The 20,964-nt window shown below is 35.4% G+C and overlaps 1 protein-coding gene across 1 annotated transcript; it reads left to right on the top strand.

Annotated features, from left to right (window-relative positions):
• Positions 1 to 644: 644 nt before the first annotated feature.
• LOC107146451 (speckle-type POZ protein-like) lies at positions 645 to 20,227 on the top strand. Its single transcript, XM_048814005.1, has 3 exons — positions 645 to 673; positions 17,865 to 18,026; positions 18,139 to 20,227. Exon 3 carries the CDS (start codon positions 18,205 to 18,207, stop codon positions 19,327 to 19,329), a length of 1,125 nt encoding a protein of 374 aa, XP_048669962.1. The 5' UTR covers positions 645 to 673; positions 17,865 to 18,026; positions 18,139 to 18,204; the 3' UTR covers positions 19,330 to 20,227.
• Positions 20,228 to 20,964: the final 737 nt, after the last annotated feature.

Below are 20,964 nucleotides of genomic sequence, written 5' to 3'. Positions count from 1 at the left end.
TTACAACAGACACATGTTAACCAAATATGTATCCCTCAGTACAATGGAAACCCTATTTTTAAAAATTTACTTATTTTTATTTCTTACATACATGATAATAGTGGAATGCATTACAATTTTAAATATGTGAATTTTTTGTTGCTGATGGACCTTCATTTTATTTATTTATTTATTTGTTTATTCATATGTGGTGCTTAGAATCAAACCCAGTGCCTCACGCATGCTAAACAAGAGCTCCACCACTGAGCCAAAAACCCAGCCTCGTAACCCTATTTTTACTAAACAAAAATCTAGACATTACTCATATGCTCTTTGAGAGTAGATGAGTATAGCCTCATGGTTATGTTTAGAGAATGAATCACTATACATGCAATGACACTGAGTTTTCTGTTTCTACACATAATTACACTGATGAATATCCCAAATAATATTGACTGATGACTACTAGACATAAAAATGGGTATAAACAGTCTCTGTAGTTAGAGATTCTCTAACTACACAGTCTCTGTGTAGAGGTTTTTTTAGGGGATGTCCAGGGTAAGGTGCACAGGTGGAGCTTCTGGGTCTGGGGCACTGTCCTTGCACTGCGTCTAGAGGTGGTGCTGGTTACGTTTTACTTACTGAAATGGCCTTTGATAGTATTCCTGTGTGTGTGTGTGTGTGTGTGTGTGTAGTCCAGACTAGCCTAAGACCAATTAAATCATTATATCAGGACATCAGATTTTGACTCCAGACATCTAAATTATTTAAAATTTCCAAGAATTCTGAAGCTCAGAAAAGGTATTCATAGTTTCTCTACTAAAAAGTGGAGATAAAAGAGAAAAAGAAACTCTTTTTTTTTTTTTTTTTTTTACATCTTGAGTGGCGACTATTTGAGAGTGTTTCTCATGTGCTTTATCCATGTGATTACTCTTAGTATTTATTTCAGAGAGACCTATATTATCATTATCATTACCATTAATAATAAGATATTGTGGCATGGATCATCTCAAGGTTCAATAGCTAGAAATGACCAATGCTAAATTTTAAATTCAACACTACTATTTGGTCAGTTCTGTGGATTTTTCATACTATCACTGCCTTCTAAGTTTGTATTTAAAAAAAAGCAAATAAACAAAACATAAATCTGGAATTGACATTTTGTTTTTATTTCTCTATAAGGATAGAATTTAAAATGTACTGGTCAGTGTAATTCAGATTCCTTTCCCACATAAGAGTTGAAAAGTGTTTTATGAATCCTATGAAATGATCATATAGTTTTTTTCACCTTTACTCTTCCTTTATTCATTTGTGTTGCTTTTTGGATCCCTCTAGTTTTTCCTAATAAATGTGTTGAGTTTCAGCAAAATGCTGGTCACTAGGGAGAAAATGGGGGGATGTGGAAAGTAGAGTTTTGTCCTTCAGGGTCCATTATCATACATATTCTTGAACTGCTTTTTAAATTAAAGATGCAAACCCTTGCCAAGAAACACTGGTGAATTCTTTCTTTACAAATAGACATAGATTAATGAATCATGGCACAATCTTCTAATTTATTTTTCCTTTTGCTTACTACCATATTTGCAGCAAAATATATTACTCTTTTGAACACTCAATATTCATACATCATGCAAAAATTTAGGAAGGTCAAGAGCAGTGGGGAGTAGAGAAACTAAAAAGCTATGCCATGATATTTACCACTTGGCCTTTATTTATGAATGTCAAGTCCCCGCAACAAAGTATGTAAAAGCACATACACACCTGCTGAGAGTAGGGAACATGGTCCTTAGGGATTCATTTTATTTTATATGTCTTACAAATTATGCTACAATTGTCATGTGTTGTCATGAATTGTTACACATAAAGTATTCTGGGGGTGATTAGGAATTCAATTCCTTTTTTAAAGAATTAAAATGGTTTAATTTTTATTTAAAGATCTTAAATATAAACCCAGAATTCAAATTCTGGTTTCTTATAGTATAGTCATAATTGCTTTAAAAAATAATATTAGTCTTCTAAATAACTGAAGGAAAATTTCATAAATTCATAGTACACAAACACACATATAATACACATTGTTAAGATAGGGAAAGGAATATATAGATACACATCAAATACAATACATACATATTTATACCTTGGTATATGCATGTATTTTCCCTATACCAACATTAGGCATGAAATCCTACTCCTATAGGAACATGGAACAGCATGGTGCTTATCATCATAAAAGAACAAAAGAAAGTTTCTGAATGCTTCCTCCTTTGTTTCTTATTGTCTTCTACACAGTTGCATCCTTTTGTTGACAAAATAATTAGCCCATCGTGTCCTCCCATAGACTGGTTAAAAGAATTACCAAGGAAAAAACTACTAAGAACATTAAGATTCATAACAGAACCTCTTTTCTTTCAGTCATATTTTTAAAAAGTATCTCAAAGACCTGACCTTTTTCTCTTGTAAAATTGTTAGTGTTCTTGTAAGTTGCTTGAGCTGATTCACAATACACATTTGTTAAATCCAACATATTTGCAATTAAGGTTCTTGTCTACACAATTCCTTTTATATTAGTAATTAAAATTATTTGAACCCATTCTATCTTCATTACACCATACTCACAAGTGGCATATATTGTCTAAAATTTATAAGGATTTACTGGAATTTAGAGCCAGCATTGCTTTGGAAAGCAAGTGTATGGTGGTGACCAGTGTACACGTGATATATGCAAACACGTGAAAAACTTAAGCGCCAGTTACCTGCTACATCTCCATTCTGCAGGTTGTGGGATAGAAAAACTATGAAGCTCTTTAAACTTAGTTCATTCTTGTAATTTTATGTTTTGTTTTTGTTTTGTTTTGTTTGTTTCCTTTTCTCATCTGTTTTTCTCCAAGGGAGCAGGGGCACTGCTGACCTTGAAAATATTCCTAATCTCTGGTCTTGCTGCCCAACTACAAGATCACTCAAATCCAGTTCCAGATATTGGTTGCAAATTAGCAACCTCCTAGGTACTTCTGGAACTTTAGGGGAGGGCAACTCCTACATATCTTTCTAAACACATAGACTCCAAGAAAAATTATTGAGAGCCCAAATCCAACATCCTTCTGCCAAATTAGGTCAGGATCAGGACCCGATTGACTTTCTATAGCTGTTTGGGGAAGGTATATGGTAGAAGATGTAGTCCTGTAAATGGGGGTGAGGTGAAGGAGACAGAGTATTCTCTCTTCTTGTTTTCCTTTCCTGATTCCCCTACATCTCCTCCACGACCACAGAGTGAGGAGATTTATTTGTATCCCTGATTTTTCTGCCATTGTGACTTTTCCCCATTTTCAGTTCTTCCTCATCCCTAACAAGGCACATATCTCTTTGAAAAGGCATTTGCTCTCTCTCTTTCCCTGGTGAATTGTGTTAAAGGACTGGCTAGATACTTGATTTACAGCAAATAGAAATGAATACATCAGCTTAAGTTTTCCAAATGTATAACCTCCAAAATGCAATATTATATTAGATTTCATTTTACCATGGAGTCAGACAGAAAACCTCTCCTATCATTAACCATAATTTGGGATGGTAAAAAGTTGTTTAGGGTGAAAGTCTACTGTTCTGATACTAATTTCCAAAATTTTAGAATAGAGAGAATTATGAGAAACATCTGTTTGGGTACCTCTATTTAGGTCTGATAATAGGAGTAAATTCCAGCCTCTATGGAAGTTCTTCTCCATCCATCAGGGAGAAGAATAAGTTTTGCTTCTCTGAATCAATACCCTAAGGGACAGCTGACTTTAGCACTTTCCCCACCCAGTCAAGATGCATGCAAATGTAGGTGCAAAACATCAATTAATCATGTTAACTGGTAACTGAAAGATGTCTGCTCTAATTGAGTTAGACATGTGGTTAAAGTAGAAGAAAAAGTTGAAATTAAAGAAGTCTTTCCTTAGAGCAGAACTACCTTATAAAATGTCTAAATTAGAAAGGATTGATTGGCTTGGTCCTTTGAAGTTGCCTGTAATGCACCCCTCATTTATGTGACTCTACTCTTTCCCCTTATTTCTGTTGTAACTCTTCCTGCTCTGCTCCTCTTCCTGTATTAGCATCAAGGCATCGTTAGCTGTCCTCCTCTCTGATGAGCAGATATAGGTGAACATTAGTTAAAATAAGTAACCTACAAAGTATTATGTAATACAGACAAATGAACTTCTTAAATGTAATACTTTTAGAAAATTAGACATCAACAGGCTTAGCAAATACCATTTTAAGCACTCCACATTATTGGATGGGGATGTTTTCCTTTCCTAATGAAATCCTGTAACTTAGAATTATCTGCTGTGAAAGTGACAACTTGTTAATAAAGGTTTACTTTTCCTCAGATTAAAAACACCTTCAAGGTTGTAAAATCAATACAACAAGCAAGTTGCTGTTATGCTCTTTTAAATTTATGAGAAACAAGCCAGCAGAATGGAATAAAAAATGGAATTTATTTATAGAGTCAAGAGATAGGAACTGATTGCATTTGCCAGTGTTTCTGCCAGATGTGTGAAGGATAATAACATTAAACTTTTTTTAGGGGTGGGGTGGGGGGAAGACACCAAAGCTTAATTCAAACAAAATTGTGTTCAGAACCTGGCTGTAGTGAGCTGGATGGAGTGCAGCCCAGGAACCCGGGGTCCCTTACACGTTCTCATCCTCATATGGGGAGGGTGCCGGGAAGGGATGACCAGATTTGCAGGACTTCTGAAGCAGATGGCCAGTAGAGCAGGCACTCAGTCTTCTTATCAGATGAAGACTTGGATTCTGAGTTTTTTATTATTTTTATAAAACTCTTTAACATTGAACTGAAAACACGGAGAGATAATGGCCTGCTTTTGATAGTTGAAATGATGTTTTAAAAATTGAAAATAAAACACTTGTTGAGATACAAGAAATACAGAAAAAATTAGGAGGAATAAAGTTACGTTTCATTATGGATCAACAGCATTTAAAATTCTAACATTTTCCTATTACCATTTTTTTCCTATGTGTGTTTTATTTCCTGAATTATTTTCTTCCTTTCTTCCTTTGTTTCATCTCTCTCTTCCATGGTTTTCTTCTGACCTTAAGATCAGTCTTAAATGTTACATTCTATTTGTCTATATTTTGTCTGGCATACCACTATCAAGAATTTTGATAGTGTACATTATAATTTCCCTTTAAAACTTGGTTTTTTTTTTTTTGGCCAGGGTCAATTATTTTTTTTAAGTTTTAGGAGCTTCCTTTTCTATGCCTTTGCAAGAATTTTAATTGAAAGGGGGATATATGGTTATTAGAAAGGATGATCTATGTGCACAAATTATTCTACTTTAACTACAGGTGAATGTTAGATAATCTTTCATGCCATGGTGGATTGAGGTCAGCTTTCATTCCTTCCTGCTGTACCTGAAGGGATTTTAATCTTGGAGTTAATGTGAAGCAATTGCCTGTAAAGTATAATAAGCCAGGCACAGAAAGACAAGAACTGCCTCTCTCACTCATACGTGAAATCTAAACTTTTTCTGAATAGAGTGGTGATTATCAGATTACCTACTCTGGAGAGAGTAGGAGTGAGGGAAGAATGGGGAAAAGTTGGTCAATGGGTATTGTCGGAGTCAGCAGTAAGAAGTTGTGACAGGTTCTTGCTCAGTAAAATGATTATAGATAATAATGGTATCCTGTTATATCAGAAAGCTAGGGAAAAAAGGATTTTGAATATTTTTACTCATAAAAATAATGTATTGAAGAAGATAAATTTGGCAGGTGTGGTGACACACACCTGTAATCCTGGTAGCTTGGGAGGCTGAGGTAGAAGAATCCCAAGTTTAAAGCCATCCTTAGCAACTCAGTGAGGACCTAAGTAACTTAGCAAGGCCCCAAGCAATTTACTGAGACCTTGTCTCAAAATAAAATAAAAAAGGGTTGGAGATATGGCACAGTACTTAAGTGTCCCTGGGTTGAATCCCTGGTACAAAAAAAAAAAAATAGATAAATGTATTTAATCTCATTTAAACATTACAAAATGCATACATCTAACAAAACTTCATATGTTACTCCATAAATATATATAGTTCTTATGTTTTTGATGAGTCAATTAAAAATAAAAATGCAAATTTTTCTGACATCAATGGATAATTGACTTGGCGGAGCTGAGCTGGCCTGGGGACAGGTCCAGGAAGGGTATTGCTTATGCCCAGCCCCTTCTGCTTCTTCTGTTTGCTGCTACCCAAATGGAACCACTTCTCTATTGCACCCTTCTGCCTGATGCTCAAAGCAAACAATAATCTGACCATGGACTAAAATATCTAAAACCATGAGCCAGAAATAAATCCTTCCACCTTTAAGTTTTTCATGTCAGGTATTTTGGTCACATCAAGGAAAACTGACTCACACGCGTACACACACAAAATTGGGATTTTTCTCATCTCTCAGATTGCAAAACGTTTTAGGTGTTGTAACAATGTCTTCCTGCCGCAGTCCGGCTGCAGCAAAATAACCGGGGGATGACGAACTACTTGTGTACATTGATACAGCAGGAGTGGAAGCCCTTTATTGTAGGACAGGAGCAGTATTTATACATTCCACGAAGCTTATCTAATTAGCATAAACTAGATACATCAGTCAACCAATAAGGAATCTCCACACTTAATGGCTCTCTGGTGTTACTTCACAAACCACTCCCTCTGGCATTTTGCCAGGCGCCATCCAGACTTGTTTACAGACTCTAACATCTTCCTTCTATCTACTTTGTTACCTCCTTTCTATGGAAATGTACCCTATAGATCTAAAACATGGCAAAGGCCCATATGTCAAAGGTTTGGTGTGCAGCTTGTGGCACTATTGGGTGGTAGTGAAAATGTTAGTGGGAAGCTATGAGTCCTCAGAGTGTTCCTGCCCTGGGGCAGTGGGACTCCAGCCCCCTTGCTCTCTTTCCCTTGGCGGCCATGCGGGGAGTGGGTTTGCCCCATCACACACTCCCTGCCTAATGTGCCTCCTCAGCACAGGTCCAATTCCACAAGAGCAATCAATGGTTGCCTGGAACCTCTGAAACTGGGAGCTAACATAAACTTTCTTTTTTGTAAGTTAATTATTCAGGTACTTTTTATAGTGATGGAAACTAACACACGTTCTTTTATAGGGCAGAAATATGTCTTTGTTTCAGCATTTTGCAAATTCATGAAGAAGTTAATAGGGAAAAAATAGCAAGTGTTGCCTGTCCTAGAAAGTGACATTTGCAACTCCAGTGCCTAATGTAATGCTGATAGAATTCTGGAAAATTTGATGGTTAGAGATTATAGGAAAGTTGCTGATTTTGTTCTTTAGAGACTTATAAAGCAACTTGCTGTTAGTCCAGACTTAGAAATCCTACAACAATGACACTAGATTGAAAAAGAATCCTCTGTCACTTTACCTGCAAAGGAACCCCCTATTTATTTAAGTGGTAGGCTATTAATCTTTCAAATAAAAGTGTGGGTCACAAATCTTGGTACTCTGATCCCAAAAGTGACAGCACAAGGCAGAGTATGTTCTATTATGTAAAAATGTTTTACACAATTTTTAATTGTTTAACATTCAATGATTTTATATTCTCTATTCAGAAAAATGATTAACACTAGAACCATACATTATTTTGTTTTATATTCAGATTAACAATATGAAATTTTGCCATCCTCAGAGCCTTGAGAATCTAAACGCTTTTGTGACTCTGTCACACTGAACTGTTGTGCTGATAAGGATTAATGTTCATTATCCCACTTAGTTTGAAGATTCACTCATTTCTAGGAAGCTATAGTTAAATTATGTGATCAATTTCAGGTTTGGTATAGGCCACACCTGAGTATCAGGTACTATAAAATACTTTCATATTCTTATCTTGTGTTAAGGAACAGAGCTGGTATCAGATAAGAAAATAAGTATTCAGATGAAGTATATACCATTGAATAAGATTGCTGTTGTTTAACATGTTATTTTATTCAAATTATACATTCTGTGTAATGCATAGAATTAGACTTTTGTCAATTCATATTTTCATCTTTATATTTCAAAGTGCAAAACAAAAAATATTATATTAGTTTGCCTGAATTTTCATAACAAAGTCCCCCAGCCTGGGTGGCTTAAATGACAGAAAGTTATTTCCTCACAGTTTGTGGAGCTCTAAGTCTAAATTAAAAGTAAGACCTTTCTTTCAGATCCTTTCTCCTTGCATATCAATGACAATTTTCTAGCCGTATTTTCATATCGTCTGCCCTCTCTATGTGTTTGTGTCTTAATATCACTTTTTAATGAAAACTCTGGCCAAATTGGATTTGAGCCTGTCATGCTGATCTCAATTTTAACTTAATGAACTCTTTGATGTCTCAGTCTTCAAATGCAGTTGAATGTTGAGATATTGGGGGTTAGGCCTTCAACAAAAGAATATGGAGAGGGAAATAACTCAGCCTGCAATGGCCATCTATATGAAGTCCCTCATGCAAGTGGAACCAAAAGCCAATTACACAAAGATGAAGGAGAGGCAAAATTTATTCCTGTATAGAAAGAGACCCTCAATGAAGTCCACTTCCTGTTCCCCAGTAACAAATGTCACATTTTCGCTATTTCTACACCTATTAAATTTATGTCTCTCTTTTCTGATTGCCTCTTGATAAGTACATAATAAAATGATAGGCTAATCTAACAGTAAAGGAAAAAAAGACAAAACATTACACCCTGTGTCGAATGCAAACCCAAAGAATACCGCCACTTGAGATTTTGAACTGGACTCTTCAACACCATTCTAAGCATGAGAGTCCTTTGGTCTTCATTAGTTTGTTTGAAAGAGTGATAGAAGTTATACCAGCTGAAGTCTGAAATATCTCTGTTATGACTGTATCTCCTGAGTCTGGTTTTCTGGTCTGATATTTTTAACTATGTATGAAAGCATTAACCATTCTATTTAGAATTGTTCTACATGTTATTTCTAGGAACAGTGAAGTTTGTGTTTTGTCTTTGAATATAATGGCTACTTAAGGAATTTTCAAAAGTAATATAACATCTACTAAATTTTCTTTCTTTTTTTTGTGGTACTGGGGATTGAACCCAGGTTCTTGGGCATGCTAGACAACATTCTACCATAGCTACATGCTCAGCCCTGAGATGGTTAAGCTGCAGGTGCTAAACTTTTGTTCCACAGTGTGAATAACCCACTGTCATAATTGTACTTGTATACATGATTCTTTTGCTTTAGCTCTGAGTTTTTCACCCAGTCCCCTGTTGGAGGCTAGTTAAGGAGACTTCTAAATTTAACAAATTTCCTTTGAACTTAGAGGAATATTCTATCTTACCTTGTTGTCAAATGCTTTATTGCATTCTTGACATTTTAAAGCATTATTCTGATTTCAGTTGTTTATGAGAGAATAGCATTAATTTTTTGATAGAGTTTTAGAAATTTTCCATTTCAAAATAAATAAGTAAAACCTGAGAACTACAAGTAACATTGTGTTTTAATATTTATGGCAGAGAATAAGAAAGAAGACTGTGTTGTTTCCATGCCATGGAGAAGGAGTCACATTATATATCTCGGAGTCCACAGGGGACATGATTAGACAAATCCTGCAGGTAGTAGAATATTTTTTAAAGTATCTTACTGTGAATTTCATGTTAATGTAGATTTCTACGTTATATTGTTGACTTTGCTTTAACTTGGGACAAATATTTCTTTCTCCTAGATTTTCTGGCTCTGTAAACACTTATTGCTTTTGAAAACTTACAAAGCCAATTTTTCTTTAATGTGCATGATGGTAGAAAGAATAGGTGGGTTTGCATTCCCTTTTTTCTTATGCAAAAATTGTATGCTATTATATATTCCCAATGATCATTCCTTGAGAATTGCCTGCAGTCCCTTACCCACTGCAGATATAAATTCAATAAAATATATCCTCTTTATGTGTAAGGCCATAGGTTTAAAACAAACAAACAATAAAATTTCAATGAAAGACACAAGTGGAAGTAAAAGGAATAAAGATAAAATAAAATACATTGGGGAATGGTTGTAAAAAAAAGAAACTGGTAAAGGTATGAAAATCAAAAATACTTTCACTTATATGGTAAAGAAACCAGGTGATAATTAATTCTTCATGTTTCAAATCATGTGGGGGCATCTATAGCATGATTAGCAAAGCCATAAAATAGTGTTTCCTAACAAAAATAAAGATGAAATAAAATATTTTCAAGCCATAATCATATATAATTATTAAGCATTCAGGATATTGATATTGTACATGTAAAATCAAACTTTGTAAAAAAATGGCTAAATTTGTGTTCTTGTTTTTCAAAGGTGAATTTAATGTCTTGAAATAGTTTTAATGTTAAAAGTGGTTGAACTTTTTTTCCTTTAATGTATGTTTTCCTTTCCTGAAAAACAAAAACATATCTTGAAAATATTGAAATGTTACTTATTACTCTAGAGAGAATACTGAACTTTTGATAAATCTATGATTAGGCAATTACATAAACAGCATACACTCTTGGAACAACCGGAACAACCACAAAGGTTCTTGTGCAGATGTCCCTGGAAAGAAGACACTAATAGCATTGTTTTAGGGCAAACTCTGAGGTGGGGGAACTGAGAAGATGTCTGTCAAAAGACAGGATACATAAGTACAGGACATCTATTGAACATCATGGTGACCTCAGTTAACAGCAATATGTTGCTTATTTGAAATTGCTATCAGAGCAGATTTTGTGTTGGCACCACAAAAAAATGGATAAATAATAAAGTAATGTTTATGTTAAATAGCTTGCACAATGCATTCAGATATTAAAATATCATGTTTGATGCCATAAATGTGTAAAATTTTGTCTATTTAAAATAATTTGAAAAACAAGTACACAAGTATGAAATTTGTTTATTGACTGAATTCTTGTCTCAATAAATTTTGGAATATTCAGAAAATTTTATATCAGAAGGCTTTTTCTGAAAAATAAATACAAAGCACCATAAATAGTATTCGTCAATATACAGAAGTAGAAATGTTCTTACTATGTAAGTAAGATATTTTAAGTAAGATACATTAATTAAATATTTAATAAAAATATTCACATCACATGTGAAGGAGTTTTTGTTGTAAAATATGAAACGACTTATTAGAAATGTCTTTCATTTTCATGAGAATTTTAATGGACAGTATTCTGTCTTCTCTTTCTATATGAAAGATGATTTTTTTTCTATGAAACATTATTGATAAGTGATTATTTTACAAGCTCAACAAAAGATTCATTGATGAGTATCAGTAAGAAAAAAATGAATCACTACAAAATTCTTAAGTCCACTACTTATGTATTTATTTATTTAATTTCTGGTTGCTCTGGGGATCAAACCAGGGCCTTGGCAGGCTTGGCAAGCATTCTACCCATGAGCCACATCCCCAGACTCCTTTATTCCACTATTCTTAAACTGGTCACTAAGTTCACATCATAGAATATACAATAAATTAAAAAAAAAATAAAATGGATGGGAAGAGAGATCTAATCTAATTACCTACTTCAGTCAATATACTTAAATATCCTCATTGTGGTTCCACAGTTTTCTTCATTGGCCTGGAATTTCTGTTGTGGAGTTCTATATCATGAACCAAAGCCTGCTTTCGTATTCACCTGTATTGACATACCCAACTCCTATGATGTGAGGTAGCGATGTTTTGACCACATCCAAGCATATATCACAGTCATGTAACTTTATCCTATGGTAAATAGTTTAGAATTTTCACTTTCTCTACCATTCCATAAATACACAGTTACCTTTACCCTGTTTCTTTCTTTCTCTTTTAATTATAAAGAACTATATATAATTTTACATAATGTTAGGGTTCATTTTGCCATAATCATAAAAGGATGGAATACAACTTGTTCCACTTCAATCTGCAGTAATTCTCCATTTTCTCCCCTCCTCCCTCTCCCTGTCCCCCCTCTACTTTCTGGTCTTCCCTCTATTCATTTATGGTTTAAGTTTTTATCAGTGATGTACAGGTATACATGAAGGTGGAATTCACTGTGGTGCATTCATGTATGTACAGGGCATAGTTTAGTCCACTTCCTTCCCCTGTTCCTTTATTTTCCTCTCCCTGCTCCCTCTCCTTCAATCTTCTTCCTCTGCTCCACTGCTCCCCCTTTTGTTTTAAAAAGATTCCAACCCCCCCCCCCAACACGCTTTTTTTCCTTCTTTTGAGAAAGTTAAGGGCCGAACATTTTCTCTCATGTGAGGAATCTGCTTGCTTTTTCTAATAGTGTGGTCCCAGTATTTATTTTCTCTTCCCATTTTAGTGATAGCTTCCTAAATTTTATTTAGAATAAACATACATAATTTAAATTATGTATGAATGTACTATACATGATTTAAATATTTAAAACTAGCAGTGCCCAGGAGAAAATGAGTGAAAGGCACTTCCTGGAATTTTTAGAGACATGTCTTTAAATGAAGCTTGCTGGGGAAGTGCACCACTTCTACTTGGCCAGCTCTCTCCTGCTGGTGTTACAAGAGCAATCTGAGCCTGGGAGCCACCTGCTGCTAATCATGGAGCAAAATGGTAGATGACTCTAGAGCCACTATAATGACAATGGCCTGACCATAGTAGATAGATTGCTTTTATGTCGGACGAAGAAACCTCTCCATATGTTTAACCAGGTTGTATTTTATGATTCACTAATCAGCAAATGAATGAGCTTCTTAAGGGTTGCAATTTCCTGGTAGTTTACTCAGCATCAGCCAGTACCATACCGGGGAGGGGAACTCTGTATTTGTTTTTGTAGAATACACTTATATCAACTCTGATTGTCATCACTTCCAGTTGGCCTGTGTGGAACATCAGTTGTTTAATGATGTCAAGGATATTTTCAATATATGTTTTCTTATTCATCCAAATTCATTTAAATTTTTTTTAAAAAATTTATTGCCCTTCATTCTCTCAGCAAGTCTTGCATCCTAGTTTATCCACCTGTCCTTTTGCAAAACATCAGTGAGGGAATACATCTAATTGTCATTCCATTACATCATAATTTATATTGATTAAGCACTTTTTGAAATATTTAATCAGACCTTCTTTCATTATAATTTAAAATGATTGTTTTTAATAAATAGACAGGGAAACTAATTCATTATCAATGAAAGAAATACTGCAAATTCTTGGTACCAGATATATATATATATATAGATGGTTGTTAAGTGTATTTCTAACAACTCAAACTACTAATTAAGTAAAAGCAAATGTTAAAACATCTCTCACTAAGTTAAATACAAAAATTAAAAGATAATGCTGTAGTAATAAGGTATTATAACATTGCATCAATGTGTAATGACTACAGTATGCTTTTTTGGTATAAAAATACCTTGTGTTTTTTTGTATTTACATTTGTATTTCTTTTTTATTCTCTGTATCTATGGTTGTATAAAAAGTATATTCACACCAATTCATGTCTTCATACATGTACTTTGGGTAATAATGATCATCACATTTCACCATCATTTATAACCCCATGCCCCTCCCTTCCCCTCCAACCCCTCTGCCCTATCTAGAGTTCGTATATTCCTCCCAGGTTCCCCCTCCCTATACATTTGTATTTCTGCATAGATAATATTAATAAATTCTTGCTCTTTCCTAACCTGTACAAAAAAATAGCACCTGTTGTTCTGATGTCCTTCGTGGATCATTTACAAGTAAGCATGCAAGTGCTTATACAAGAAACCAAAAAAGGAATTTGAAAACCTCAGTGGTTTAGGTTTTCATCAAGTATTTTCTTTGTCACTGTGACCAAAAGACCAGATAAGAACAAGTTATAGAAGGAAACTGGATCACAGTTTCAGGGGTATCAGTCCATAGATGGCTGACTCCATAGCTCTGAGTCTGAGGTACAGCAGAACAACACCCTGGAAGGCATGGGTGAGAAAAGCAGCTCAGGACATGGGAGCAGGGAACAGAGAGATGGCTCCATTCAATTGACACAAAATGTAAGCTCCAAAGGAACACCCCTAGTGATCCACCTCCTCCAGCATCTCCCCACCTGGCTGCAGTTACCACTCAGAGGTGCAGTAGTTGGACTGTGAGAGTTGTAATCTAATCCATATCAATGGATTAATCCACTGATTAAATTACAACTTTCACTTCCAACCATTCCACCTCTGTATAATTCTTGCCCTGTCTCACACATGAGTTTTGGGTGACACCTCTTATTTAAACCATAACAGGCTGTTTGTTGCTTGCTATTATTCACCTCATGGACATGCTTGTCCAGATTCAATGTTTTCTCCTTTATGAAAGAAAATGCATGTTGCTGTCCCACAAAACAGTTGCCTTAGGCTGGTGCTCAGTGAATGGCTGAACATGACACACCCACTGTATAAGCCCATTTGGTATACATTATGGTGGGATATACAAATTATTTCTAAACTACTTTTCCTTGGCCTGGCTTCCTTTTAGAGACTGTAGTATTATAATATTTATTTTTGTGTTCTCCTTAATTACAGATAAGGAGTGATCATATGCCTTCTGACAGCTTCTGAGAAAACATGAACATTTGGAAAGATGTGACTGTGATTTGATAGAGGAACTTTTGTTTATGTCTTTCTCCTTTCCTTCTGCTAAAATGGCTAGATCCTTAGTGTCTCATCCACACCAGGGGTGACCTTCCCCATAAGAAGAACAACAGAGATAGACTGAGGTATCTTTACCATGAATTCTTCAATGATTTGTTAGACAGCACTGAGTTGCTACTGTCCTCTAAAAATATTTTTAAGTAAAAAAAAATATATAAACTACTAGCATTTAGACAGTTTGTTACTTTCACTCTAAAAGCATTTCAAACTGCTAGTTCCCAAATTGTCATCTCAGATATCGTAGTTTCCTGGAGATATTGTAACCAGGTACCATAGAACTCATGTTTTCAACCAGAAAAAATATATCACTTTGTGGTTTTGGAGGCTGAAAATGCAAACCTAACATTCCAAGGATCACTGTTCCAAGAATTGTGAGGGAATCTTTGTTACAGTCTTTCCCTTAATTTCTGGGGGCCTCAGGTGTTTTGTGACTTGCAGATGGTGTTCTCCCTGTATCCTTATATTTACCCTTCTGTCCCCAAATCTCCTTTTTCGGAGAACATTAATCATATTGGAAGAGGGTACACTTTAATGCCCTCATTTTAACTTGATCACCTGAAAAGACCTTATTTTCAATAAGGTCTCATTTACAGATACTGAAAAGTTAGGTCTTCAACCTCCTTTAACCCATAATATCAGGGGTTAGCATAGTAAATTATTTCACATTGTGAACCGAGCTCAGATTATTTATCAAACCCAGCATTTTATATATAGTTCTCCTTTTTCACTCCATTAATACAGGTCCCTAGAAGGAAAGGAAATTGTAATTACTATATATATATATATANATGTGAGGTAGCGATGTTTTGACCACATCCAAGCATATATCACAGTCATGTAACTTTATCCTATGGTAAATAGTTTAGAATTTTCACTTTCTCTACCATTCCATAAATACACAGTTACCTTTACCAGTTTCTTTTTTTTACAACCATTCCCCAATGTATTTTATTTTGAGACTTTTTTCTATTTTATTATTATTAATTGTATATATTTATTATAGATATTCATTGTAGATATTTGTAAGCTATCTTAACCAATGTGACATATGTATAAGAAAACAAAGTTTAAGTGTTTATTAATAGATCAATAAGGCACACGTAGTATATGAAATGTAAGACATTTTATTTGTTGCATGTATAGAAATATAATGGACTCAAATTTTTAAAGTATCTTTACTCATACAAACCTTCGTTTTTATCATGAAGCTGAATATTTAACTTTTGAATTTAAATTTTTTCTTAATCTTTTATCATATTCTCCTTAAAAATTCCTATTCTTACTTTCTAAAATTTTTTGTAATTAGTTCTACATGACAGTACAATGTACTTTGACACATCATACATAGATGAAGTATAATTTCTCATTCTTATAGTTTTACATGATGTAGAATCCAATCCCACTGATCTTATTGTAATTCATGTACATAGGGAAATAATGAATGATTAATGAATTCAAATTTTTACAATAAATTATCAAAAATAAATGTGAGTTCAGATTTGTCTTAGATATAATGATTTGATTTTCCCTGGATATATACCCAGCAATGGGATTGCTGGTTGCACAGTAGTTCTGTTCTTATATTTTTAGGAAGATCCATGTACTTTTGTCCATAACGTCTCAGTAATTTGTATTCCCACCTATAATGCTAATGAAATCCCCTTTCTCCACATCTGTACTAGCATCTGTAATTTGCTTTTTTGATAATAGCTACTCTAACTCATAAGAGGTAATCTCACACTGTTAATTGATTTACACTCCCTTAACATATGTGAAAATTCCAAGAGAATTTAAATGCCAGTTGAAAAAGATAGCCAATTAATAGCCAATTAAAAGAGCTAAGCCCATGGGCCTGGAATAAATTCATCAAATTTATAGAAAGAAGTCCCATGAACATAGGAATATATTAAGACCATTCAAAATGCCCCCAAATACAAGGTATCTATGCCACCCCTCAAAATTACACCTAAGCACACATTTAATAATAAAATATAGTATTATAATAAATAATATATAATGTAATATAAAACATATATGGTATAATATGATGTATACTATAATATAAAACATAATATAAAACAATATATAATATAATATTATGTAATATAATAATTTAATATTATACAGCTAGATATTTTTCCATTAGCACATGGAAAAGGAAAGATCACTATTGCTTCTAGTCACCATTATCATCATGATCCCAGCTTGTGCAGGACACAAGGTCATATACAAAATTCAGGTTCATTGCTTTATAACCATATTGAGCAACAAGGAACACAAAATTTAAGTCAATAGTATTATTTTTATCAAAGGAAAAAATGACATGCTTGGAGATGAATTTACTGATATATGTATAAACAATGTATACAAAAGTATAAAACTTACTGAGAGAAACTAAAGATGAAAAAATAGCTGAAGCAAATTTAAGCAAGAAGAGAAATACTGGAGACGGCACAATACTTGATCTCTGATTATACTACAGATCTGTAGTAACAAAAAAAGAGTGATAGGGCATAAAAACAGAAGTGATGAACAATAGAATAGAAGACACAAAAGCAACCCACATGGATACAGATATATGATACTTGACAAAGATTCCAAAAACATACATTGAAGAAAACATTTTTTAACCAATTGTGCTGGGAAAACTAAATAACCATATGCAAAAGAAAAAGCATAGATTGCTATCTCTCACCCTCTACAGAAGTCAACTAAAAGTGGTTCAAAGACCTAGGAATTAGATCAGAAATTTTGCAACTTCTAGAAGAAAGCATAGCATAAACCACCCAACATATTGGCACAGCCAACCACTTCTTCAATAACATTTCTAAAGCTCAAGAAACAAAACTGAAAATTGGTAAGATAATAGCATAAAATTTGAAAAAAAAATGCTTCCACACAGCAAAGTAAGAATGAAAGAAGATCTTTGACAGTTATTCACCAATGGGAGAATAATATCCAGAATATATAAAGATATATAAAAAGGACACACACATACAAAAAAAAAAAAAAACTGCAATTAATAACTGGCAAAAAACTAAGCAGATATTTATCAAAAGAAGAAATCTAAATAAAAATAGCCAACAATTATAGAAAAAAAATGTCTAACAGTCTTAGCAATCAGGGAAATTATAATGAAAACTACACTGAGACATCATATGATTCCAGTTAAAATGACAATCATCAAGAATACAAATAATGGTGTGTGGATGTGTGTGTGTGTGTATGTGTGTGTGTGTGAGAGAGAGAGAGAGAGAGAGAGTGTGGTGTGTGTGGTGTGTGTGGTGTGTGTGTGTGTGTGTGTGTGTGAGTGCGCGCGCTCGGAGTGTGTGTATTTGTGTATCAGCGGTCCTGCAGGTCCCAGATGTTGCGGACAGTATGAGGCGAGTGCAGGGGGACAGGGACCAGCAGCTGCCGCTCTCAGTATCATCATGAACTCATGGCTTTTAATTCATTGTGTTCTACCAACAATTACAATCTTTGTGATGCACAAGATGTTCCATATTTGGCCTGTGGGAGCCCTTTCAGCTCAGTGTAGTGAAGAAAGAACAGAAATCTTTGTTCCCTGACTTTGGAAACCTTGTTTAACCTTCAAACTGGCAATGTTAAGGGTTCCAAGTCCTCCACCTCCGGCAGAAATGTCGACTGGCCCTGTAGCTGAGAGCTGGTGCTACACTCAGATCAAGGTAGTGAAATTCTCCTACATGTGGACCATTAATAACTTTAGCTTTTGCCGGGACGAAATGGGTGAAGTCATTAAAAGTTCAACCTTTTCATCAGGAGCCAATGATAAACTGAAACGGTGTTTGCGAGTAAACCCAAAAGGGCTAGATGAAGAAAGCAAAGATTACCTGTCACTTTACCTGTTACTGGTCAGCTGTCCAAAGAGTGAAGTTCGGGCAAAATTCAAATTCTCCATCCTGAATGCTAAGGGAGAAGAAACCAAAGCTATGGAGAGTCAACGAGCTTATAGGTTTGTGCAAGGCAAGGACTGGGGATTCAAAAAATTCATCCGTAGAGATTTTCTTTTGGATGAGGCTGACGGGCTTCTCCCTGATGACAAGCTTACCCTCTTTTGTGAGGTGAGTGTGGTACAAGATTCCGTAAACATTTCTGGCCAGAATACCATGAATATGGTGAAGGTTCCTGAATGCCGGTTGGCAGATGAGTTAGGAGGGCTGTGGGAGAATTCCCGGTTCACAGACTGCTGCCTGTGTGTTGCTGGCCAAGAGTTCCAGGCTCACAGAGCTATTTTAGCAGCACGTTCTCCAGATTTTAGTGCCATGTTTGAACATGAAATGGAGGAGAGCAAAAAGAATCGGGTTGAAATCAATGACGTGGAGCCTGAAGTTTTTAAGGAGATGATGTGCTTCATTTACACGGGGAAGGCTCCAAATCTCGACAAAATGGCTGATGATCTGCTGGCAGCTGCTGACAAGTATGCCCTGGAGCGTTTGAAGGTCATGTGTGAGGATGCCCTCTGCAGTAACCTCTCTGTGGAGAATGCCTCAGAAATTCTCATCCTGGCTGACCTCCACAGCGCAGATCAGTTGAAAACTCAGGCAGTGGATTTCATCAACTATCATGCCTCAGATGTATTGGAGACCTCTGGATGGAAGTCAGTGGTAGTGTCACATCCCGACTTGGTGGCTGAAGCATATCGCTCTCTGGCTTCAGCACAGTGCCCTGTCCTGGGACGTCCCCGCAAACGCCTGAAGCAATCCTAAGATCCTGCCTTTTGCAGGACTCCGGATTTTCCAGAAGTAGCAGCCCCTGTTGCTGCCACTGACCACCAGGTAGACAGCGCAATCTGTGGAGCTTTACTCTGTTGTGGGGAAGAGACTGCATCATGGCCCCAGACTTTTGAAACAGCACTAAATAACTTGGGGAAGCCGAGGGGCGGGGGTGAGGGAAAGGCCCAGGACTCGGGCTACTCAACCTAATGAAAACCCTGTTGCTGCGTCACCCTGTTCCCTTTGGCTTGACCAATTCTGACTCTGGGATTCAGTTTAGGTGCTGGCCCTGAGCATATCCCAGTCGTGGTACTTCGGAGAAACCTGCCTGCATCTGACTGAGCAGAACAAATTGTCAAGTGCCTGGAGCAAAAAGCAAAAAAGAAGAAAGGAAAAAAAAAAGGACATTTAGTTTTAAGAGAAGGGAAAAGGAAAGGAGAGTTTTTGCAGAATTTTTCAAAATCAGTTTGTGAATTCTAATAGTATTTATGTTGAGAGAAGCAAATTTTAGTCCTTCCAACTGTGCTGAAGCTTGGATGTTTGTGAAAACTCCTCACCACCACACAAGTATCAGAAGAGCTCTCTTGTTAGCACTTATTGTTTGCAAGAACGGAATACATCCTTTTATCCTCTTATGAAAGTGACAAGCAAAGGCAAAAGGGGAAGAGGTTATTTGATCTGGAAGATAAGTGTTCTGATAATAGTGGCTTTTGCAAAAATCTTTATTGGTGTTGAAAACTGGAAAAAAAAATTCATCCAGAATTCATGCTGTCTTGACAAGAACTATGGTTCTCTGTTTTTAGATATTGTGGAAAATGTTTTTTGGCATTTTTCTCTGATTTTATTTCTCTTCCCTCCCCCCTCCATTTTTTCTAAAAAACAAAAACAAAAACAAAAACACAAGAAATCTGAAAACACACAAAACAAAAACAACAAAAAGAAGAGAAGAAAAAAGGAAATTTTATTATTAATGCTGTGTGAAAAAAGTCCCAGCACAGATTGCTCAGCTGTTTGTACCTGACTTGCCACCTGCATAGGAGCCAGTCCTGTTCCTCCTTCTTAGCCCTCTTCCTACAGGGGAAAACTTCCAAATGTTAATTTTTTCTTTTTGAAAATATAAATAATTACTATTTTGTTAAAAAAAAGAATACAAATAACAATAAATGCTGATGAGGATGTGGTGGAAGAGGTACATTCATGCATTGTTGGTACGACTGCAAATTAGTACAACTCCGGAAAGTAAATTAGTACAAATTAGTAGTACATATTAGTACAAATTAGTACAACAAATTAGTATAACTCTGGAAATCAGTATGGCGGTTCTCCAAAGACTAGAAATAAAGCCAGCAAATGACTCTGCCATCCTACTTCAAGGTATTTATCCAAAAGAACTAAAATTATCATACTGTCCGGACACAGGCACATTAATGTTTATAGCAGTGTGATTCATAGTACCCAAGCTATGGAACCAGGCCAGGAGTCTCTCAACAGATGTAAGGATAAAGAAAAATGTGGTATATTTCACAATGGAGTCTTACTAAGTCATAAAGAAGAACCATTTTGGCATTTGCTCATAACTGAATAGCATTGGAGATCATCATGTAAAACCAAGTAAATTAGATTCAGAAA

This window comes from Marmota marmota, unplaced genomic scaffold (assembly GCF_001458135.2).
Source record: "Marmota marmota marmota unplaced genomic scaffold, marMar, whole genome shotgun sequence".
NCBI lineage: Eukaryota > Metazoa > Chordata > Mammalia > Rodentia > Sciuridae > Marmota > Marmota marmota.
This window is presented reverse-complemented; position numbering and strand designations above follow the sequence as displayed.

Bases quoted from the DNA above. Each gene is read 5' to 3' on its own strand.
- LOC107146451 (XM_048814005.1), top strand. From the start codon at position 18,205: ATGTTAAGGGTTCCAAGTCCTCCACCTCCGGCAGAAATGTCGACTGGC.